General features: G+C 42.7%; 2 protein-coding genes across 3 annotated transcripts in view; one reads left to right on the forward strand and one right to left on the reverse strand.

The window, feature by feature from the left end:
* Positions 1-132: 132 nt before the first annotated feature.
* LOC119652324 (trichohyalin) lies at positions 133-17,323 on the forward strand. 2 transcript variants are annotated; one of them, XM_038056345.1, is made up of 12 exons: positions 133-225; positions 1,209-1,394; positions 1,454-1,506; positions 1,567-1,743; positions 13,360-13,522; positions 13,643-13,779; positions 13,839-13,932; positions 13,992-14,120; positions 16,423-16,512; positions 16,580-16,666; positions 16,728-16,940; positions 17,009-17,323. In XM_038056345.1, exons 2-12 carry the CDS (start codon positions 1,281-1,283, stop codon positions 17,165-17,167), a joined length of 1,416 nt encoding a protein of 471 aa, XP_037912273.1. In that variant the 5' UTR covers positions 133-225; positions 1,209-1,280; the 3' UTR covers positions 17,168-17,323. The 2 variants fall into 2 exon arrangements, with proteins under 2 accessions (XP_037912273.1, XP_037912267.1); XM_038056339.1 differs by lacking the exon at positions 133-225 and having other exon boundaries at positions 235-1,394.
* Positions 17,243-19,084, reverse strand: part of LOC119652314 — a 34,862-nt gene continuing 33,020 nt past the window's right edge. The window contains exons 8-10 of the mRNA XM_038056327.1: positions 17,853-17,956; positions 17,515-17,789; positions 17,243-17,447 (exon numbers count right to left, since the gene is read on the reverse strand). Coding sequence (XP_037912255.1) covers positions 17,327-17,447; positions 17,515-17,789; positions 17,853-17,956 — 500 coding nt within the window. The 3' untranslated portion in view covers positions 17,243-17,326. The remainder of the gene's footprint in view (positions 17,448-17,514; positions 17,790-17,852; positions 17,957-19,084) is intronic.

Below are 19,084 nucleotides of genomic sequence, written 5' to 3' on the forward strand. Positions count from 1 at the left end.
GCGTTAGCGCTGACTGTGTGTGTAAATTTACAGCGGTTCTCTATCAAGATTTCCGCTTGACGTTTATTATCATCTTTCACGCGCAATTCGCTTTTTTACTGTTTTCACGTTCTCGTTTTTTTTTTTCGTTTCTTTTTCTCATCCTGCTTTGTGCAGGCAATAAAATTAATCAACTAACACTAATCTTTCGTTTTGTTTATGATACCATCTCGTTCTCACCCAACCGTGAGTTTGGTTGAATCTCGAAAGAAGGCCGGTCCCAGTATTTTCAAAGAACGCATTTTTCGAACATTGTTTTTGAAGCGTTTCTCGAACAGTCGATCGGAAGCTTTTGCGTTTGTGTAGTTGGGTTTCCTTGGTTTGGGAATAAATATTACCTTCACATCACGTCAGTTGGTTGAAATATAAGTGGTTGATAGGCAAGCCCGCTATATATTCCGAATGTGTAGGCCCAGGGCATCCATTCCCTCTATTACTAGAGCAGGAATAACGCCATCCGGACCTGCAGACTTGTATCTATGGAATGAGGTAAATGCCCATTTCACCCGCTCTCGTGAAATCATTTTGCATGCCAAAGTCCAATCTTCCGGTTGAGGGCTGTATGTGTCTGTCGACCACGAGATGGGATTTTGGATGCTGTCTGGGAAGTGCATTTCAAGCAAATGGTTTGCCATTTCCTCATCGCTTTCTTTGTACCTCCCGCTTTGTAAAGGTAGGTAACCCACCTTCTGGCTACGTTCTTTGAGAAGGATCCGCTTTAGTTTTGAGGTAGCCTCAAGAGAATTGGTCTCTTCGCAAAAGCTTCTCCGTAACGATCGTGTGGCCGACCTTATGTTTTTTTCTTGGAAGCCTTTTGAGTCTCATTGTAGCGAATCCAGCAGAATCCGGCTGAATAAGACTTTAGAGCTCGGTTGAGGAACACCCTTATCGTTTTCCTCTGTTTCGTCGCTTTTTGCCAATGACGTGCAAATAAGATGGCTTGAGTGTTTGGGATTCCCAAATATGGAAATTTATGTAATCATATTTTTTGGTAGGCGTAAATTTCCTAGCTTTTCAAATTTTCACCATTGTGACTACGAAGGCACCCTTGAATAAATATACATAGTGACTTCACCGGCACAATTTTGTTTGATCGATATTTTTACTGATTTATTTTGACAACGAGATTTTTTCGAATTCCTATAAACAAATTTGTATACTATATTTAGTGGAATTCATCATCAATTTGCTGTGTGAATTCAGTTTGCATCTTAGTTCAAGCATTGTTTAAGTGAATTCCGATGGATAACGCAACAAGGGCCACTCTCTCCAAAGGGGACTTGAAAATACTTCAAACTTATGAATTTGTTAAACGAACCGATGAAAGGGCCCTACGGCGGAAAATTCAAGATTTGGTAAAATGTCCTTAATGTAGATTCTATTTGAAATTGATTGTTTTTTTTTAATTTTCTAGGTGGACTTGGCAAAACAAGTTCGAAAGGAAGAGTTGGCTGAGAAAAGAGAGAGGTAAAAGACAATTTATAAGCTCACGGCCCTTAAATGCCGGCTAATTCCATCTATATTCAGATTAAGAGAACTCCTGGCAAAGGAAGAAAGTGAATTTGAGCAGGAATACATGGCAATTGTTCAGGCTAAAGTGCATAATGACATACTAGAGAGACAAAATCGTTTAATGGAGATTCAACGGGAACATGATAGGGAAAATGAAGCAGCGGTTCAGTTGAAGAAAGTTCAACAATATATGTAAGTAAAAGTTTACTCACTCAACGAAATTTTAGAAACAATTTTACTTTTCCTTACTGGTTCTAACTCTACAATTTACATGACAAGAACTTCCGTTTGCAAAGAATTTAAAATTGAAATTAATTATTCGTTTTCAATAAGTTTGCGGATGCTTTAGGTCTTATTAACGATTTTTAGATTTGACGTTTCTTATTTCCTATGTATGCAGTTGACCTCCAGGATCGTGTAATGAAACATACGAGAAGTGCGTTGATCAAAAAGGGAAGAGCTATCCCAAAACCTAAAAAAATTGGCTAAATTTACAGTGAATTTCCGCCCGTAAAAACTGAAGCTCCATCCAAGCGCTCTATCAGCACATGTTTACACGCCTCGGTGATAGCCAGGCTCGGAAATGTGGGGGAGTCCTTTGAGTGCTTCGATCCCTAACGTGTCATTACTACAAGGTTCACGTGTCTATATCGGTGCGTGGGTCCGCACGAAATGATTGAGTGAAAGAATTTGAAGTCGACCTCAAGTACCGATCATTCTTACGATTTTTCTTTTTTAATGAAGCTCTGCTATCCCAGTGTCAATTTTTTCTAATGTTAGCACTCCAATTAAAATGTCCTTTAAATTGCTCAGATGTCATCAATTGATCAAATTTTGGCAAGCAACCATCCACTGTGACTCTGAGCAACACGCAGCTGCTGACTATCAGAATGAGCCACAATCAATCAAAATAGATAGTTCCGTCGGAGAAACTTTTAAACGCCACAACGAGCTCAGTTGGAATCAGCAAGGATTTTTCCAAGGCGCGTTAACAAGAAAACGGACCTCAATTCGCCGTAGTCCACACCGGGGCTGTTACGTACAAACGATAAGAAAAATCGCGTCAAGAGAATTTCATGGAAAATACACATAGAGATCCGATAATCATGGGATGGAATCCACTCCTGGTTCCTTTGCTTTTCTCTTTTCTTCTCTTTGATGCTGCGACCGTCACCGGCTTTGATTTGCCCTTCAATACGAAGAGGTGACGCCTGACGGTGGAGGATGGTATTTTTTCCTAGAAATCGGACTCGATATCGCCCTGCAAGCCAGAACTGCCCGTCAAATATCTCCTGGAATAGTTAATACAATATATAATACATATATTACTTCACTTAAATCCATTGCGCAATACCATTTCCAGTACGTTTGTAGAAAAAGAATGAAAATTACACTGATGCAAATTTACTATTGCGACACTCCCATCGCCGGCATTTAGAGTCACTTTAATAGTGATGATTGCCGGTTTGCCTCAGATGTTCATCAGCCGTCAGTCGGTTAATCGGTCTCGGTCCCACTTATTCTGGGAGTCCAGTCATTAAGGCCGAAAATCGGGTGCGACTCCGAAAGTAAAGTTATATAGCGCTGATGTGTCCCTTCTCAGGAGGGGTGTCGGAGTATCCACAGAAATCGATTAAATGATCAGTTCTAAGCAAAAATGTTTTGTGAAAGTTTTTCGTACAAGTAGTAGTTTTCGAGTTATTCATGTTCAAACATGTTTTTTCATCGAAAAAGTGCATATTTTCAACGTTTTTTTCGCAAATAACTCGAAAAACATTTAGAAATGATATTAAGCAGAAACAAAGCATATTAAATAATTAAACGAATGAATCATTTTGTTTTTTGCAGGTACAATATAGAAAGATTTATGGCTCGTCAAACGTAAATTCGTAATGCCTAGAAAATTAAAACTTTTCTCTGAAACTACGCACTCTATATCCACCAAATTTTTAAGAGATTTAACTTACTTTCAATCTATATGAGAAAACAAGGTTGTAATGATAAGTTTGGAGATAGGAGATCAAGTCGATCCCTTGAGTGGCCGATAACGACCTAGAGGGCAGAGCTATCCCAAAAAGATAAACAAATTGGCAAAATTTGACCGTGAAGGTCCGCTCACAAAGATTGCAGCTCTATCAAAGCTCTCGGTCGACACGTTCTTGCACGCCTCTGTGCTAGCCAGGCTCGGGAATGTGGGGGGGTCCTTTGAGCGCTTTGATCGCTCACGCTTCATTACTAAAAACAACGTGCCTTTTCCGATGCGTGGGTCCGCACCGGATTTTAAAATCGATTTTAGGTAGGAATTCGCGACGGCCTATCGAATGAAAACCAGAACGCGAGCTAAATTGGAAAATAAAAAAAAAAAACCGGCTCGACCGCGCGCGTGGAGCCGTTTGTCTCCGGACCCGAGTGCCGCGATCAAGTAGGGGAAGATCCACGACGGATCACCGTCCCGATTGCCGTCCCTTCCGCCTCAGATCTTGTACGAGGCGCGGCCGGTGAGGTTCCCACCCTTCCTCGACATCCTCCGGCCAGTTATTCGATTAGAGGATGTCCCTTTCATATGAATTCCGCGGGAGTAAGGAGGAACTAAGGGGAGGAAGTCCTCAAAGTACTTCATATTATTCACACATTATTTATAAGAGTTCAAGATCATAACAATAAAAAAAAAATAAATTGAAAAAAAAATTATGGTAAAATTTAAAGAAAGAAAAATTCAAAATTCAATTCAAAGAAAAAAAATATGGTAAAATTCAACTAATAATTATAAAAAAAAATAACAAAAAAAAAGAAAAATAAATGATAGAAAAATGATAACCAGGACTCACCCAGTTCGTCCCTCCGAGCTCGACTGGCGGCTGGTGTAACAGGTTCTAAAAAAAAAAATTTAGATAAAAAAAAAACAATTAAGTACTATTAATCATTAATAATAACATGTTCGAACTCGCACGTTTCCTAGCCTTTTTGTTCCTTTTGTTTTTCTTCTCACAAACTGGTCACTTTCCGAAAAACCACCTCCGAAACATCCAAAAATTCTCCGTCACTACCAAAACTTCTTGACACAGCCCGATGAGCAACCTTCTCTTGATATTCCTCCTCAGAATTCTCCGCCAAGACCAAAACTTCTAGCCACAGCCCGATGAGTCACCTTCTCTTGATCTTTCTCCTCAGAATTCTCCGCCAAGACCAAAACTTCTAGCCACAGCCCGATGAATCACCTTCTCTTGATCTTTCTCCTCAGAATTCTCCGCCAAGACCAAAACTTCTAGCCACAGCCCGATGAATCACCTTCTCTTGATCTTTCTCCTCAGAATTCTCCGCCAAGACGCTCCAACCACCGTCCTCTAGATCCAAAACCAAACTCTTGATATCTTTTTTTCATCCGAATTCTCCGCCAAGACGCTCTAACCACCGTCCTCCAGCTCCAAAACCAAAACCTGATATTTTCTTTTCCTCCGAATTCTCCGCCAAGACGCTCCAACCACCGTCCTCCAGCTCCAAAACCAAACTCTTGATATTTTCTTTTCCTCCGAATTCTCCGCCAAGACGCTCCAACCACCGTCCTCCAGCTCCAAAACCAAACTCCTGATATTTTCTTTTCCTCCGAATTCTCCGCCAAGACGCTCCAACCACCGTCCTCCAGCTCCAAAACCAAACTCCCTTGCCGCCAAAACTTTTCTCCCCAGCAACATCCTCGCTGTCTTTGTTCGTGCACCGCTTCTATTCCCGCTACATAGCCTTTCTCACTCGGCAATGTTGCGGCAACATGCGCATGCGCCTGCAGATGCGGCAAATCATTCCCCTCCTGTGAAGATCAATTCGCTTGAATACATTGAATAATGTGCAATCTGCGGCGAACTTTAAGGCAATTGCACACTATTAAATGCATTGTTTAAGCAAATTAATTAAGAAAGAGCCGAATGAAATTCCGCTCCCGTCGCGCAGCCGCGGTCACTACAAGGTTTTGCTTTAATTGATTTTTGTATCAAAAATTCAGGTAATTACATTATTTTGGTCATAGCTTCGTTATTATATCTCGCACTGACTTCCATCATACCTCATTTTAAAGGCCTTTTTAAGCACTTTAAAAGAGCTTTACATAAATTTCTACAAAAAATTTTGAATTCGCATTATTTGACCTTGTAAGTATTAATTTTTTTTAGACATTACGAATTAACGTTTCATATTGTGCCTAGAAAAAAACGAAAAGGTCACCTCTTTTTAAGGTTTTGTTTTCATTATTTAATATGCTTTGTTTCTGCTTATGAAATGCACACGGGCACACTACAATCGTTTGAACTGAGCAAACATTTTTTTATGAGAGCAGAGGCGTAAATTATGCGGGCGCTCCTATTATCCTTTTCTTCATTGAAATTTCTATTCTGGGCCCTCGAGAAATCTCCGGGTCGGGTCGAATCCCCCTTTTTCTACCTTTCTCGTCGAGTTTAGAAATATAAACTGGGAATTCTGAATTTATGTGAGGTACGGCCATGCATCCTTCAGGGCCATTACTAGATTCCAAAAATATGAAGTCTCACAGAGGCAAGAATATCCATGAGGCTAATCGAAGGCTTCATACACTCTCTTTGGGCGTAATATTGTTAAATAATATTGTTAAATAATAATTGTTAAATAATAATGATGATTGTGCTCTAAAAATTTGTAGAGGTGGGTGAACGATCTTTTGAAACTTTCATGAAGCTTATTTCACTTCTTCTACTGCACGACAATAAGATGAATCTGAATAGTGAAAACATTTTTATATTCATCAAGGCAAGGGAAATTATGCAGACCATTCTGACGAAAGCATAATTGCACGAACTATGATCCTACAATACCTAATTTATGACTCTGAATCAATTTGACAAGCGACTAAATCCTAACGCAATGGCCTATTAGGCCTTATGCTTATGTTATGTCGAAAATATTTTAAAATATATTTTGTACTTTTAATAATATGTATGTATTAGGAAACTTTCTAGAAAAAAATGGAGGAAGAAATGCCGAGAAGAAAAGTAAATTTCCCTTTTCTGACTTGCACTAGAAAGACGTCATGTACACGGCAAAAGAATCTATACTATCCTAGCACTCTCCCAATGTATTTTCAGAACTGTATGCAGTATCGAGTCTCCTCGGACACCACCCTGAGATGGTGTGGGGGTAGTCTTTTGTAATTCACTACTACACTAGGACTGTTGAAAGCATGGATATGGTAACCAAGAAGACTACATACAGGAGGAGCAAATCAATTATCTTAGGGGCACCGATAGACCAGCCAACCGCCTTAGCCTTTCCACCTCCAGAGCGTCGTTGACTGCTTCCCCGGTTCCCAATGCGGAGGAAGATGGCCTGTGGGTGTAGTGCTCACTCACTTGCCAAGCCATCTCCCTCACCAGTGAAGTGCTAACAAATGTCAGGTCAACGATCGAACCCGATCCTCTTCCTCGAAAGGTGGGCACGCATCCAACGTTGGCCAGCACGATGTCCAGCTCCGCAAATGACTCCAACAGAATTTGACCTCTGGTGTCCGTCGATCGGCTTCCCCACTCCAGGGCCCACGCGTTGAAATCGCCCGCAATGATTTTAGGGCTGCGGTCTCTAGCGTCCAACACAAGACTGTCTAACATCTCTTCATATTGTGCTAAGGTTGCACTAGGAGGAGCGTAGCAGCTGTAAATATAGACACCGTTGACCTTCGTCCTTATAAAACCGGCTGCCGGGGGGGCCATGACTTCCTGAATGGCCTGTCTTCCGCACGCCCAGATTGCGGCGTTGCCAGACGCATCCACCGCCCAAGTCGCACCGCCGTAGTTTCTGTACGGCTCGCAAATAACCGCGACATCGACATTCGATTCTCGAATGGTTTGCGAGAGCAGGTCCTGAGCTGCCTCACAGTGATTGAGATTGATTTGTATCAATCTCATTTGCCTGTGCGGTTCAGCTCCCTCCTATATACCGGACATCTGCTGCTTCCCGCAATATGCCGGCCGTCCACGCCCTCTTTCCCACTACATAACATACACCGTGGATCTCCGGTGCAATCTTTGATGAGGTGGCCCTCTTCCCCACACTTCCTGCAGCTCCTCGACCTATCATGCTGGCTAGTGCATGCCGCCGCAAAATGGCCGAAATCGAGGCATCTGAAGCATCTTTTTAAAGATATTTGCTCCCTGAGCCTCAACACGACCCAACCTACTCTTACCTTGCCCGCGGTAATTAACTTAATAGCTGATTCCGCCGGCAAATTAATAACAGTGGTCTGTGTGCCACCATATGCCTTCTTCATCCTTTTTATGGCACTCTGGTCTATATCGCCAAGGTTGAACTGCTGCTTTAGCGCAGCACAGATGTCCTCCCGTGAGGTGCTTCATCTAGGTCCTTGCATTCAACCACTATCTCCTGTTTCCGAGCTCTTACCTCAGCTTCCTCTCCAAGTACACTTTCCACCTTCTCGCGGAAGTTATCGGTCGACTTGTCGGCGGATTTACTTAACTTCAGCATCAGATCCCCTCTCTGTGTTCGCCTAATATGGTTCACACTATCCCCCAAATCCTTCAATTCCGGGTCTGACTTCACCTTTCGGAGGATGTCGGCATAGGACATATTTCCCTTCTTGGAAATATCGGAGCTTTCGACGAGGAGACATTCCTGGCCGCATTGGAGGGAGCCCATGATCCGGATGGAACAGCGGTGGAAAGGGTCACATAGCTGTCTCAGCGTGTAATCGAAGCATGCGACGCTACGATGCCACGACGACGTTTGCACCACGGCAAGAGGCCAAACTACTGGTGGAACACGGTGATCGCTGCCTTGAGATCCTCTTGTCTCCGAGCGAGGAGACTTTCCCACAGGACAAGGGGAAGGCCGGAGCACCAGGAGCGTGAGGAGGAATACAGGGATCTGCGAAGCAACCTTAAGAAGGCCATTCGGAGAAGCAAGCGGGAATGCCACCAGAAGCTCTGCATGGAGGCTAATACGAATCCGTGGGGTACAGCCTACCAAGTTGTAATGAAGAAGATCCGCGGGCGAAAATCATCTCAGGTGACATGCCCACGGCTCTTGTTGCAAATAATTACAACTCTTTTCCCGCAGCAGGAGCAGGACGAAAGAGAACCCCAACTGGCAGCTCAGCAGGACGTCTTCTCGATCCCTGATGTTACCGAAGAGGAACTTTGGGAAATCTGCAGACGTATTGGGGACAGCAAGGCTCCGGGATTGGACGGAATTCCGAACAGGGCTCTGAAGGTGGCGGTCAAGGCCAGACCAAGGTGGTTCGCAAGCACATTCGAATCGTGCATGGCGGAAGGAGTGTTTCCCGCCCAGTGGAAGAGGCAGAAGCTGGAGTTGCTACCGAAGCCCCGAAAACCACCCGGTGTGCCCTCTTCATATCGCCCTATTTGTCTCTTAGACACCATGGGGAAGATGTTGGAGAGGGTGATATACAACAGGCTGCTACCGTTCATCGAGCTTGCGGGTGGTCTTTCGGAGCGGCAATATGGGTTTCGGCGAGCCCGTTCTACGGTCGATGCAGTAGCAAAGGTCGTGGAATTGGCTCGAAATGCAATGGCCATGGGCAAATGCTGTGCTCTGGTGGCGCTGGACGTCATAAATGCTTTTAACTCAGCCAACTGGGGCTGGATTAAGGGCGCTTTGGCCAAACTGGGTGTTCCTAGCTACTTGGCTCGGCTCATCGAGAGTTACTTTTCGGATAGACTTCTCTGGTACGAGACGGACGACGGGCCGAAGGAGTACATTGTGACAGCAGGTGTGCCTCACGGTTCTGTATTGGGACCGCTGCTGGGGAACATAATGTACGACGGAGTGCTTGGCCTTCGCGTGCCGGAGGAGACAACGCTGATTGGTTTTGCGGACGACTTGGCGGTAGTTGCAATTGCAAAGCATCCCGAGGACGTGGAGCTTTATGCAAATGAAGCCATTCATACCATCAAGTCATGGTTACGAATGGTCAAGCTGGACCTGGCGGACGAAAAGACGGAGGCGGTCCTCATTACCAACCGTAGGAAGAACAACACGGTTACCATCCAGGTTGGTAATCGTGAGGTCGTCTTAAATTCGGTTGTCAAATACCTGGGGGTGATGATCGATGCCAAGCTGAGTTTCAAGGGACACTTGGATTATGCGCGAGAGAAGGCAGCAAATGCCAGCTCATCCCTTGCAAGGATGATGCCTAACGTGGGAGGGCCGAAGTATGGTCGCAGGCTACTCACCGCGGGAGTGGTGAGGTCGATCCTGCTATACGCGGCCCCGGTCTGGGCGGGAGCATTGAACCACGCTGTCAACCGGAGGAAGATATGTTCGGCATACCGGCCAATTGCGCTAAGGGTGTGCAGCGCATTTAGGACGGCGTCGACGGAGGCAGTGTGTGTTATCGCAGGAATGATCCCTATAGATCTTCTAGCGAGCGAGGCACACTGGCTCTACGAAAAACGGAAGGCAAATCCAGCCGAGGTAAATGCGGATTTCCGAAAAGCCATCAGGAGAGAGTTGTGTGGCAAGTGGCAACAACGATGGGATAACTCCGACAAGGGCAGGTGGACCCATACATTGATCCCGTGTATCGAGAAATGGGTCAACCGAAAGCACGGAGAATTGAATTACCACCTGACACAGTTCCTTACGGGACACGGTGGCTGTAGGAAGTACTTGCATCGCTTCGAGTTGGACGAGTCTCCCAACTGTCCTGAATGCGGTGCTACACTTGAGGACCCGGAGCACGTTATGTTCCATTGTCCCAGATTTCTGCAGCAGAAAAGGAGGTTGAACAGCATCTTAGGGGCGGACATCGAGCCCTCCAACCTGGTGGAAGAGATGTTGAAGTCGGAGGAAAACTGGATGGCGGTAAATGAGGCAGTAGCCGTGGTGCAGAGTTGGATCGAGCTCGGAAGGCGGCGCGACGGAGACGCGACATGGACGAGCTGGTATAGCAAACCAGAGCCTCCCCCGCGAAGTAATACTTCACGGTGGTCTCGCGGGGAGCGGCGGAAGAGTGGGGGTGGTTTTAGTGGGTGTGAATCCCACACACTGCTGCAATCTGGCGCAGCAGCGTCTTTCTAAGATTTCCACCTCCATCCATAAAAAAAAAAAAGGCGCACGGAATGTCTTTTCGTGTTCGTGGAGTGGGGAAGAACTAGCCCTTAGCCCTTATGGTTCATGTATTGGCATGTCACGTGGGCGCATAGGCAGTGCGTTGCAACACATACATGGTACCAACACCAGACGTTATGCACGCAATTCTTTTCGTGCACATATCGAAGACGGTCGATGATGTGCAATGATTGTTTCCCACCATACACTTTGTACAAATGTGTCTGTAAACGAATCTCCTGCGTTTAGTCTTCTTGATGTGTGGTAAGAACTAACAAAATTAGGATTCACCCGTCATTTTGAGAAATCACGTAATCACTTCAATGGAAAGGCTGCACGTACTACCTACGACGCATTCAGTCGAAAAAAATACAACTTCAATAATATGAGAAGCTCCCAGCCGACAGCAGCAAATGGCACTGCGAAAGAAATAAGTGGAAGCTTGGCAAAAGATCTGAACAGACTGGGAACTATTGGCAGATCCACATGGGATGTTTCAGGCTTTTTTGTCAATGGTGGTTTTTCATCACATGTAACGTTTCGCTTATGGAAAAAACCGCACGCCTCTTCTTTCTACTGGCAGCAAAGCTTCTTAAAGTGTGAGCCATCCACCGCCACTTCCGTCTTCCGATCAGAGTGCGTATGAGTGCCAGGCCTGTGCGCCCACCAAGTTCTAGGTATGAAATCGTGACAGGCCAGCGTATTCCGATGATACGACGCAGGCAGGTGTTGATGAAGGCTAGGGGTCTTTAAATAACAGTGGAGTTCACTTTCCATGCCCTCCTCCCATACAGCAACACAGAAAGAACACTAGAATAGATCAGTCCCAACTTGACTTGCATTTCCAGATTTTAGACATCTAGTTCGGTGCCATCTTTGGAAGAAACTACGTTTTCTAGACATACAAATTGATCGATGCCTTCGATGCTTTGCCCATTAACGCAGACAGGGAAGTGCGACCGTCTGTCAGCCTGAGAAAACCCTAGTTTTGTTAGTGTTTATCTTTAATCCAGCTCTACTTATCTTTTTCCTGATCCAGAGCCATTTGGACAAGGTCCATGACCCGGTGAGAGAGCTAGCAGATATCATCAGCGTAGTCGAGGTTTTTGAGGAAAAATGTCATAGTCAACTGAATTCCTCCACGTCCTCCGGACAAGTCATCATGAAGACAGGATAACCCTGCGAATTTTGTCTTGGACCTCAAAATCCTCCGTGATTTTACCTTATTGCAACACGTGACATTTTGCACCATCATATGTCGCCTTGATGAAGGCTATTAGTTTCCTCGGAATGCCCCTCCTGCGTAGAGTACTCCAGATACATTTCCTATCCATACTATCGAAAGCTTTCTCGAAATAGATGAAGAGCAGGTACAGCCAAGATCATAACTCTGCACGGTGTTGCAAAATGATCCGAAGGGCGTTGATTTGGTCAATGCAGGAGAATTCGAAGCGAAAGTCAGTCTGCTCTCTGTCGATCAAACTTTCGAGATATTCTTTGATGCACTTCAAAATTACAAATTTTAGCCATTATCTGTGCGACGGCAGGAGGCAGGCAGATACCCCTCTAATTGTAACACTTTCTTTTTGGGATCTTGATGATCATTTCCTTTTACCACTCTCTGGGGGGTCTTAGATTCTCAAGATTTCTGTATGATTGGAAGTAGTAGATCAGCAGTAACTGCACGTGCAGCGATGAATAACTCTGTGGGGAGATGGTCAAGTCCAGCGTTCCATTTGAGTGCATTGATGGGGTTCACTAAAAGTATTAAGATTGGTTCTATTGGCAGTTACTTTTAAAATCAGAAAGATAGAATATCTCAAAGAGCGAGCGGAATTTGCCACATACTATATTTTTTATTGGAAATAGTATGACCATCAGGGTCGCCATTATTTTGTTATATTATTTTATAACAAATAAAAAATCAACTCTAAGTGCTACCGTAACATTCAATCGCTATAGACCTGGCGGGGGGGAGGCTAGCGTCGTATTAGGGGTGAAAAGGAATATACGGCTGCTATGGAACTCTATATAAGGCATATCACGTCAAATGGAGCTACAAATGCGGCACTGTAACTGCTTTCGGCACTGTACTTCGGAATCTTACAGGAGTTTTAGAAAAATGCACACTACCCCTCAGCTGTTTTGACTTAGATAGATCCAGTGCGAACCAGGAGGTCGAATCAGTATCAAGAATCAGCCTTGACCAAATCTTTATAAATGGTATAGATCAAGAACCTTGTAGACAAATCGTCCCTAACAAAATAAAGCGCCACAGACTTTCTATTCAGGACTAGTTAGCAACTACTTTGAAAACAAAGTCCATACGCACCACCCATGGTTCACTAGTAGCCGCGAGTGGTTCGTGGAACTTCGACATTAGTGTAAACGACTCCTAAGATTTTTACTATATATTATCTCTTGGAGCATAAGAAGAAGGGGGTGGAAGAGATAAGTTTACAAATTCTTCCCAGCATTTTCCCGTAATGCTTCCTTGCACGCACGAATAAGATTAAATCCTGTATTTCTAGTCAATAAATATGGTTCTGTGGTATCTATCTAAAATGTCGAAGTGTCCAAGCAAAGTACAGACGTTAGTAGCTACTGAGTCTTGAGAAAGATTCAGCTAAATTCTAAGCAGATCAAATTAAAAATATGTACTTGGAGGAGATGAGACTAATAATTTTATTTTTAAATTTTAAGCAATAACTGTGATGATATTCGCCATCATCTTCGTAAGAATATGTTGAATGATACCAAGTGGTGTCAATTGCAACAAATTGAAGAAAAGCGACGTAAAGCGATTGAAGATCTAGAACACGAGCGTGTTTGGGAGGAGGTTGCTAAAAAGCAGAGTGACGAAAAGGTTGGTTTGCAGGCTATCGTTTACATACTATAGATACATATTATAGTTAAAAACACATTTCTAGTTATAAAAAGTTTTTCCTTCCCTGTGTTACGCTATTATTCGTATTTACTATATTAGGCACGAATCGAGGAATGCAAAGAGCTAGAGAGGAAGAAACGAATTCTAGATGACCAAAAATTCCTTAACCATCAAGTGCTGGAAGTCAGGTGGAATCAGGAACAAATGAGACAAGAGGAGTTGGAGGCCCGTTTGAAGTATGTGCAAGTTAATCAGTGATGAATAAACAATTGTGACAATGCGGGTTTAATTTCAGGGCCGAAGAAAAGTTGAAAGCGGAGTTAGAGTTGGAAAGACGGGCTTTAGCTGGCGAAGCTGGTAGAAAGTTGCAAAAAGCGAAGGAAATTCAGGTATGCGAGATATGAATCTCAAGATTTAGGTGAATGAATATGTAAGTATTTTTCAACAGGCGGAACTTCTGGAGGCAATGGAGGTGAAAAAGAAACGTATGCAAGATGAAATCGCATTCGATCGAATGTTCCAAGAAGCTATTGATGCGCAATATAAGCGAGAGCAAGAGGAGCTTGCTGCAAAAGTTGTGAGTATTGTTATATAGCAGTACATTTTGTTCAGCCGGTTTGTGCTATTTTGAAATGATCCATTTGTTAACCTTTATGGCAAATTGAATTCTACGATTCTTCCTCCTAAATGAGTAAACTGTTCAGTACTACATTTGGCTTAATTTATATGTAGCTATTGGATTAGTAGATACTATTCGAAACAGGTCTAACTTTTAATATCAGATGCTAAATAGGAGAGTTCTGACTGAAAATGTACTCACCAAAAAGTGAAACAAATCTCATTTTCAGTACCTACCTGGAAGTCTCAAAATATATTCTACCCCAGTATCTATTCAAATGAAGTTAACAACAGTATATTTCAAATTTTGATAAGTTATTGGGAAACCGCCCTATTCATATTAGGAGTATAAAGTCAATATAGACCATGATGTAAGCCACTATAATGGAGAGTTTGATGGAAATCCCAATATAATTACCAAGGTTACGATAGATCAAAGTTGTTAATTTCGTGTGAATTTACTGCCCGGTGAGACCGGTGCTCAGAGGCGGCGGTGAGGAAGATGGGGCGGCAACCCTATCGGCCAAACCAAAACCAAGTGGCCGAGGAGAACCTCCATAGTGGTGGCACCGGGAGACGCTGTAATCACTTTGGTTTGCCGGCCGTGATTCGCGCTTGTCTCAGCGGGGCTCTGATTGTGGTCACAAAATCAATCCGTGTCTTAAGAGGACCGTAGGATTAAGTCTCACAACAGATGCCTACGTAAAACACCATGGGCTTTACTGCCCGGTGAGACCGAATATGACGTCAGTATCCAATTTAGGAGAAAGGTCATGCGTAATGTTTTAGCCAGGTGGATATAATTTAACAATCAATCTCGGGCCACTCACTTACTCCAGTAAAAAATCAAGGTCCTACCACATCAGCCTGGAGGATGTCACCATTGAGTGCAAATAATGTCGCTCAGAATGGCTATCAGTATCTGCATTTGAAATACATTGACGAATCCCGGAAGACCATTCGATATGGCAGCTCTACTGCGCAAGTTGTTGCTAGAACTATCATTAGACGTTTGCTGACAGACTCTAAATCCGTATTACTCCATTGTATCATACCTGAGAGTATGTAGAAGAACGGGAATGGCGAAGATGTTTATTGCTATGATTTTACTTTTCCCAAACAACTCAGTTTTCAGGACAAGATCTGGACACCACTCGAATTCCCCGAGCAACTTAGACTTCATAATTGCTATAGCAGGTGTGCAGCCTGCTACATAGTTATTGTATTCATTATAAGCTGTTCTTTACAGCCTCTGTAGCCTCTTGATCCTTAGGCACTTGGATCTTTGAATTAGACTTTGGATCAGTAATCATCTGACTAAAATGATTTTTCCATACTCTGTGAATGCTTTTGGACTACCAAAAGTTGTGAATCTTGTCAGCTCCTGATGCCTTCTAATTACCTGCCATTTTAAGGGCTACTCCATTGTCAGATTCAGTTATGTATATCAGGCGTGGTCATTTTAGAGAGGGCGCCATACTGCTTCTATATTGTAACGGTTGGGTTAGCTTTCAACACTTCTCCGATTTCGGTGATTGGCACATCATTGGAGAGGTCAACATATCTATGCGATCTTGGAGATGGATTTTCTAGAGGTGCTTGTGTGACACGACCAATCTCCTTCCTCAACTTATCGACTCTTTTGTTGAGTTGAAATACCCAGAGCCTGGAGTCTTTCTGGGCATACCTTGGATATTCACTCCAAGATGTTGGTTGTGATTATTATCGCAGAAATACATCTGCAATTCATCTGATAGGCGCGTCAATTCCTTCAATCTGGATTGCGGATTTTTTAAGAGGATTTACTTCCTTAGTGTCCGGATGACTCATTAGTTAGAGCGCTGGTCTGTTGTAACCTCAAATTTCACTGGTGGCAGAGGAATCTGTATCATGACTGAATTTTAGATACTAGTCGACTCAGCTGTGAATGAGTACCTGAGCCAAATCAGGGTAATAATCACGGGCGCAATGTTGACCACATTGCCTCCTACAGGGTACTGAAATCCTGTAGTGTATCGTTTCGGTCTTGAATGAAGTGCACTCCAACACCCTTCAAGGCTCTGATCCCTGATAGAAGCTTGACGGAAAATCGTGAATGGAGGTGATGTATATTCCCAGGAACCGACATCAATGGTATGTGGGTGTAGTTGACGGGCTATGGAACATAAAGGGATTTTACGGCTCTTATACATATTTTCCATATTGTATATCAAATACCCTTGCGTAAGTCGAATTATTATTTTTTTTTATCACATTTTCAGAATAAGTTACGTGAGGCAACCTTGACATATTTGAATTATCTTCGCGAACTGAAAAAGGAAAGAGCAATGAAGGATTATGAGTTTCAAAAGGTAAATATATTTTTGTTCGGAAAAACTTCAATTTAATTACTTTTATTAAAACGGAAATATTCCGCAGGCATTACGGGATTTTGAAATTAAAGCGAATGAAAAGAAAGATAAACAGTGGAGGGAGAGTAAGGAAAAGAAAGCAGCAGTAGCAAAGGTAATATAATTATTAGAAAAATCCGTACAGCTTAATGTACTATAATTCTTTTTTCTCCTAGAAAGCACATGAGGAACTCTTAGCACAGATTTGTGAGAATCAAATCCAAAAGATGAAAGAAAAAGATCTCGAATGCCTTGAAGCACAAAAAGCTAATGAAAGATGGGAATGCGAAGTTCGTAGAGATATAGAGAAACAGAAACAACGCGAGGAATTTGCTATGAATTATGGGAAGGAGTTGCAAGAGCAAGTTGCTGCCATTAGAGCGTATAAGGTAAACTAAAAATTTCAAACTCGAATATTATTTCACTATTTCACTCTTTTACCCTACTATTAACCCAGGTTGAACAGGAGAAATTATTTGAAGTAGACCTTGATAAAGCTAAGCAAGACGACGAATTTTGTCAGTCATTACTAGCGAAATTCATGAGTGGCGAAGCGAACTACCTTAGAGCCCATCCCAACTGGAGCTTGCTCAAATGTTCTTGTCTGGAAAAATAATTTTGTAAATGTGGAAGATATCATGAGTTGTAAACATATACAAATCTGTAAGTAAGGACCAGAAATCGCATACAATTTTTATACAATTTGTAACATTTATTAGTACTTATGCCTTAATAAAATCTACACAACATACCCCAATAAAAGGGGCTAATATATTTAGGATTCGCTTTTTACGGTATTGGTTTCATTTTTACCCTCAAAAGGCTTTTCATCGGCAACACCTTTCTCTTTTTCTGCCATCTTTTTCTTGTGATTTTTTATCATAAAGTGGATGATTCTAAAAGGAGAAAATAGGAAAATAATTTACAAATATCCTTTGGTAAATTAGCAGATCTAAAACTCACCCAAAAAGTATAGTTGAAGGAATTAAAAATATTTCCGACATTAAAAATATTGCACCAGGAAATGTTTCTAATGTTTTACCATAGACAAAGGAATAAAGTAGTGGAAATACACTTCTGGATAGCGCAGCGGTTATTCCTAGTATTGAGAAGACTTTTCCAATTTCTTCTTTGTCGATGAATTCTGAGACGATTGCATTGATAACTATTCCCTTGCAGTGGGAAAATAAATTTATTGTGGCTGCACTGTAAAATAATAGTGAGGTATTGGAGAATGCCTGCAAAACAGATTTTTTTTTAGTTTGGCTCCTTGGATTGTGTAAAATGTAGGCGGCGAATACTTTTATAAAATTCGATATCACAGATAAAAAGGAAACCAGGAACCCAGCCATTGGATTGCTGATTCCAAATATTTTAATGAATACGGCTGTCATGAGGAATGTTCCTGGAATAAATAAATTAAATAAGTAATTTCAAATTCAACTATTCAGTTAAGCAGCTTTATTGAACGTATTCATCTAATAAAGCAATTTGATTCGAAAAATTTCACTTATACAAAGTTTACATAAATACAGAAGAGAACAATCTGCAGATTTTCCAATTTATCCGTGTTTTTCCATGCTGCATTGTACTCCATGGCTTTTTTAAACACATAGTAGTCGGAAAAATTTCGAATTTAGCGGTGTAAATTACGTTTTTAAAGTTTTTTTTTTTGGGGTAGGGTAGGTGAATGCATTTACGCACACAGTGTTGGACTCCCAATTCGGTACGTCGTCGGACTACCAACTAAACACCTCCCCATCGTCAGAGAGGTAGTCTGGAACCGTTTGTCACATTACTTCGGGATAGTCCCCGAACTCTCCCGCTTTGCGGAGCCTTCAAATCAGGCAATTCCTTTCACCAACGGGAGGGACTGACAGTCCCCCTGCCATCCGGCTCCTCCATCGGTCGAGTTCTATCTTCTTAGCAACGAGAAGGGCCCGAACTTAATGAGCAACACGGTTCCACTTGTCAGCAGTCCTCAGCATCTCTTCGACAATGTTGTTTGGAGAGAGATCCACCATGTTTAAATAGAGCTGTTGACGAACCCCATCCTACCTTCCACAAGAAAAAAAAGTGTGGTGGGCGTCGTCCACAACTCCAGTACAAAACACACAATCCGGAGAACGCGCGTTTCCAATCTAGCAGGTAAGACTGAAAACCTCCATGCCCACCTAAAAATTGGGTAAGGAAATAGTCAGTCTCACCATGCTTCCGATTCAGCCACGCACCTAAGCTGCCGATGAGCCGCGCAGTCCATCTGCCTCTAGTTTCATTTTGCCAAGAGAGCTGCCACTCGTCTAGAGTGTGTTGCCGTTCTTCGCGAGCAACCACCTCCCTTTTTTAAGGTTTGGAATAAGTTCAAAGTACAATCCAACAAGGTTCTATATTTCTACGGATACGATTTCTTTCTGTAAACGATAATATTTATTGGATTAAAGGCAAGGCATGTGCAAAGTAGCGCCTTCCCTCATCCCAGATTTGCAAAAAGTGTAGAATCAAAAATTAGGAAGCATATTCTATTCCAAAGCAT

Source organism: Hermetia illucens, chromosome 1 (genome assembly GCF_905115235.1).
Source record: "Hermetia illucens chromosome 1, iHerIll2.2.curated.20191125, whole genome shotgun sequence".
Taxonomy (NCBI): domain Eukaryota; kingdom Metazoa; phylum Arthropoda; class Insecta; order Diptera; family Stratiomyidae; genus Hermetia; species Hermetia illucens.

Bases quoted from the DNA above. Each gene is read 5' to 3' on its own strand.
- LOC119652324 (XM_038056345.1), top strand. From the start codon at position 1,281: ATGGATAACGCAACAAGGGCCACTCTCTCCAAAGGGGACTTGAAAATA. The intron at 13,523-13,642 runs GTTGGTTTGCAG...TTACTATATTAG, and splicing joins AAAAGCAGAGTGACGAAAAG to GCACGAATCGAGGAATGCAA. The intron at 13,780-13,838 runs GTATGTGCAAGT...GTTTAATTTCAG, and splicing joins GAGTTGGAGGCCCGTTTGAA to GGCCGAAGAAAAGTTGAAAG.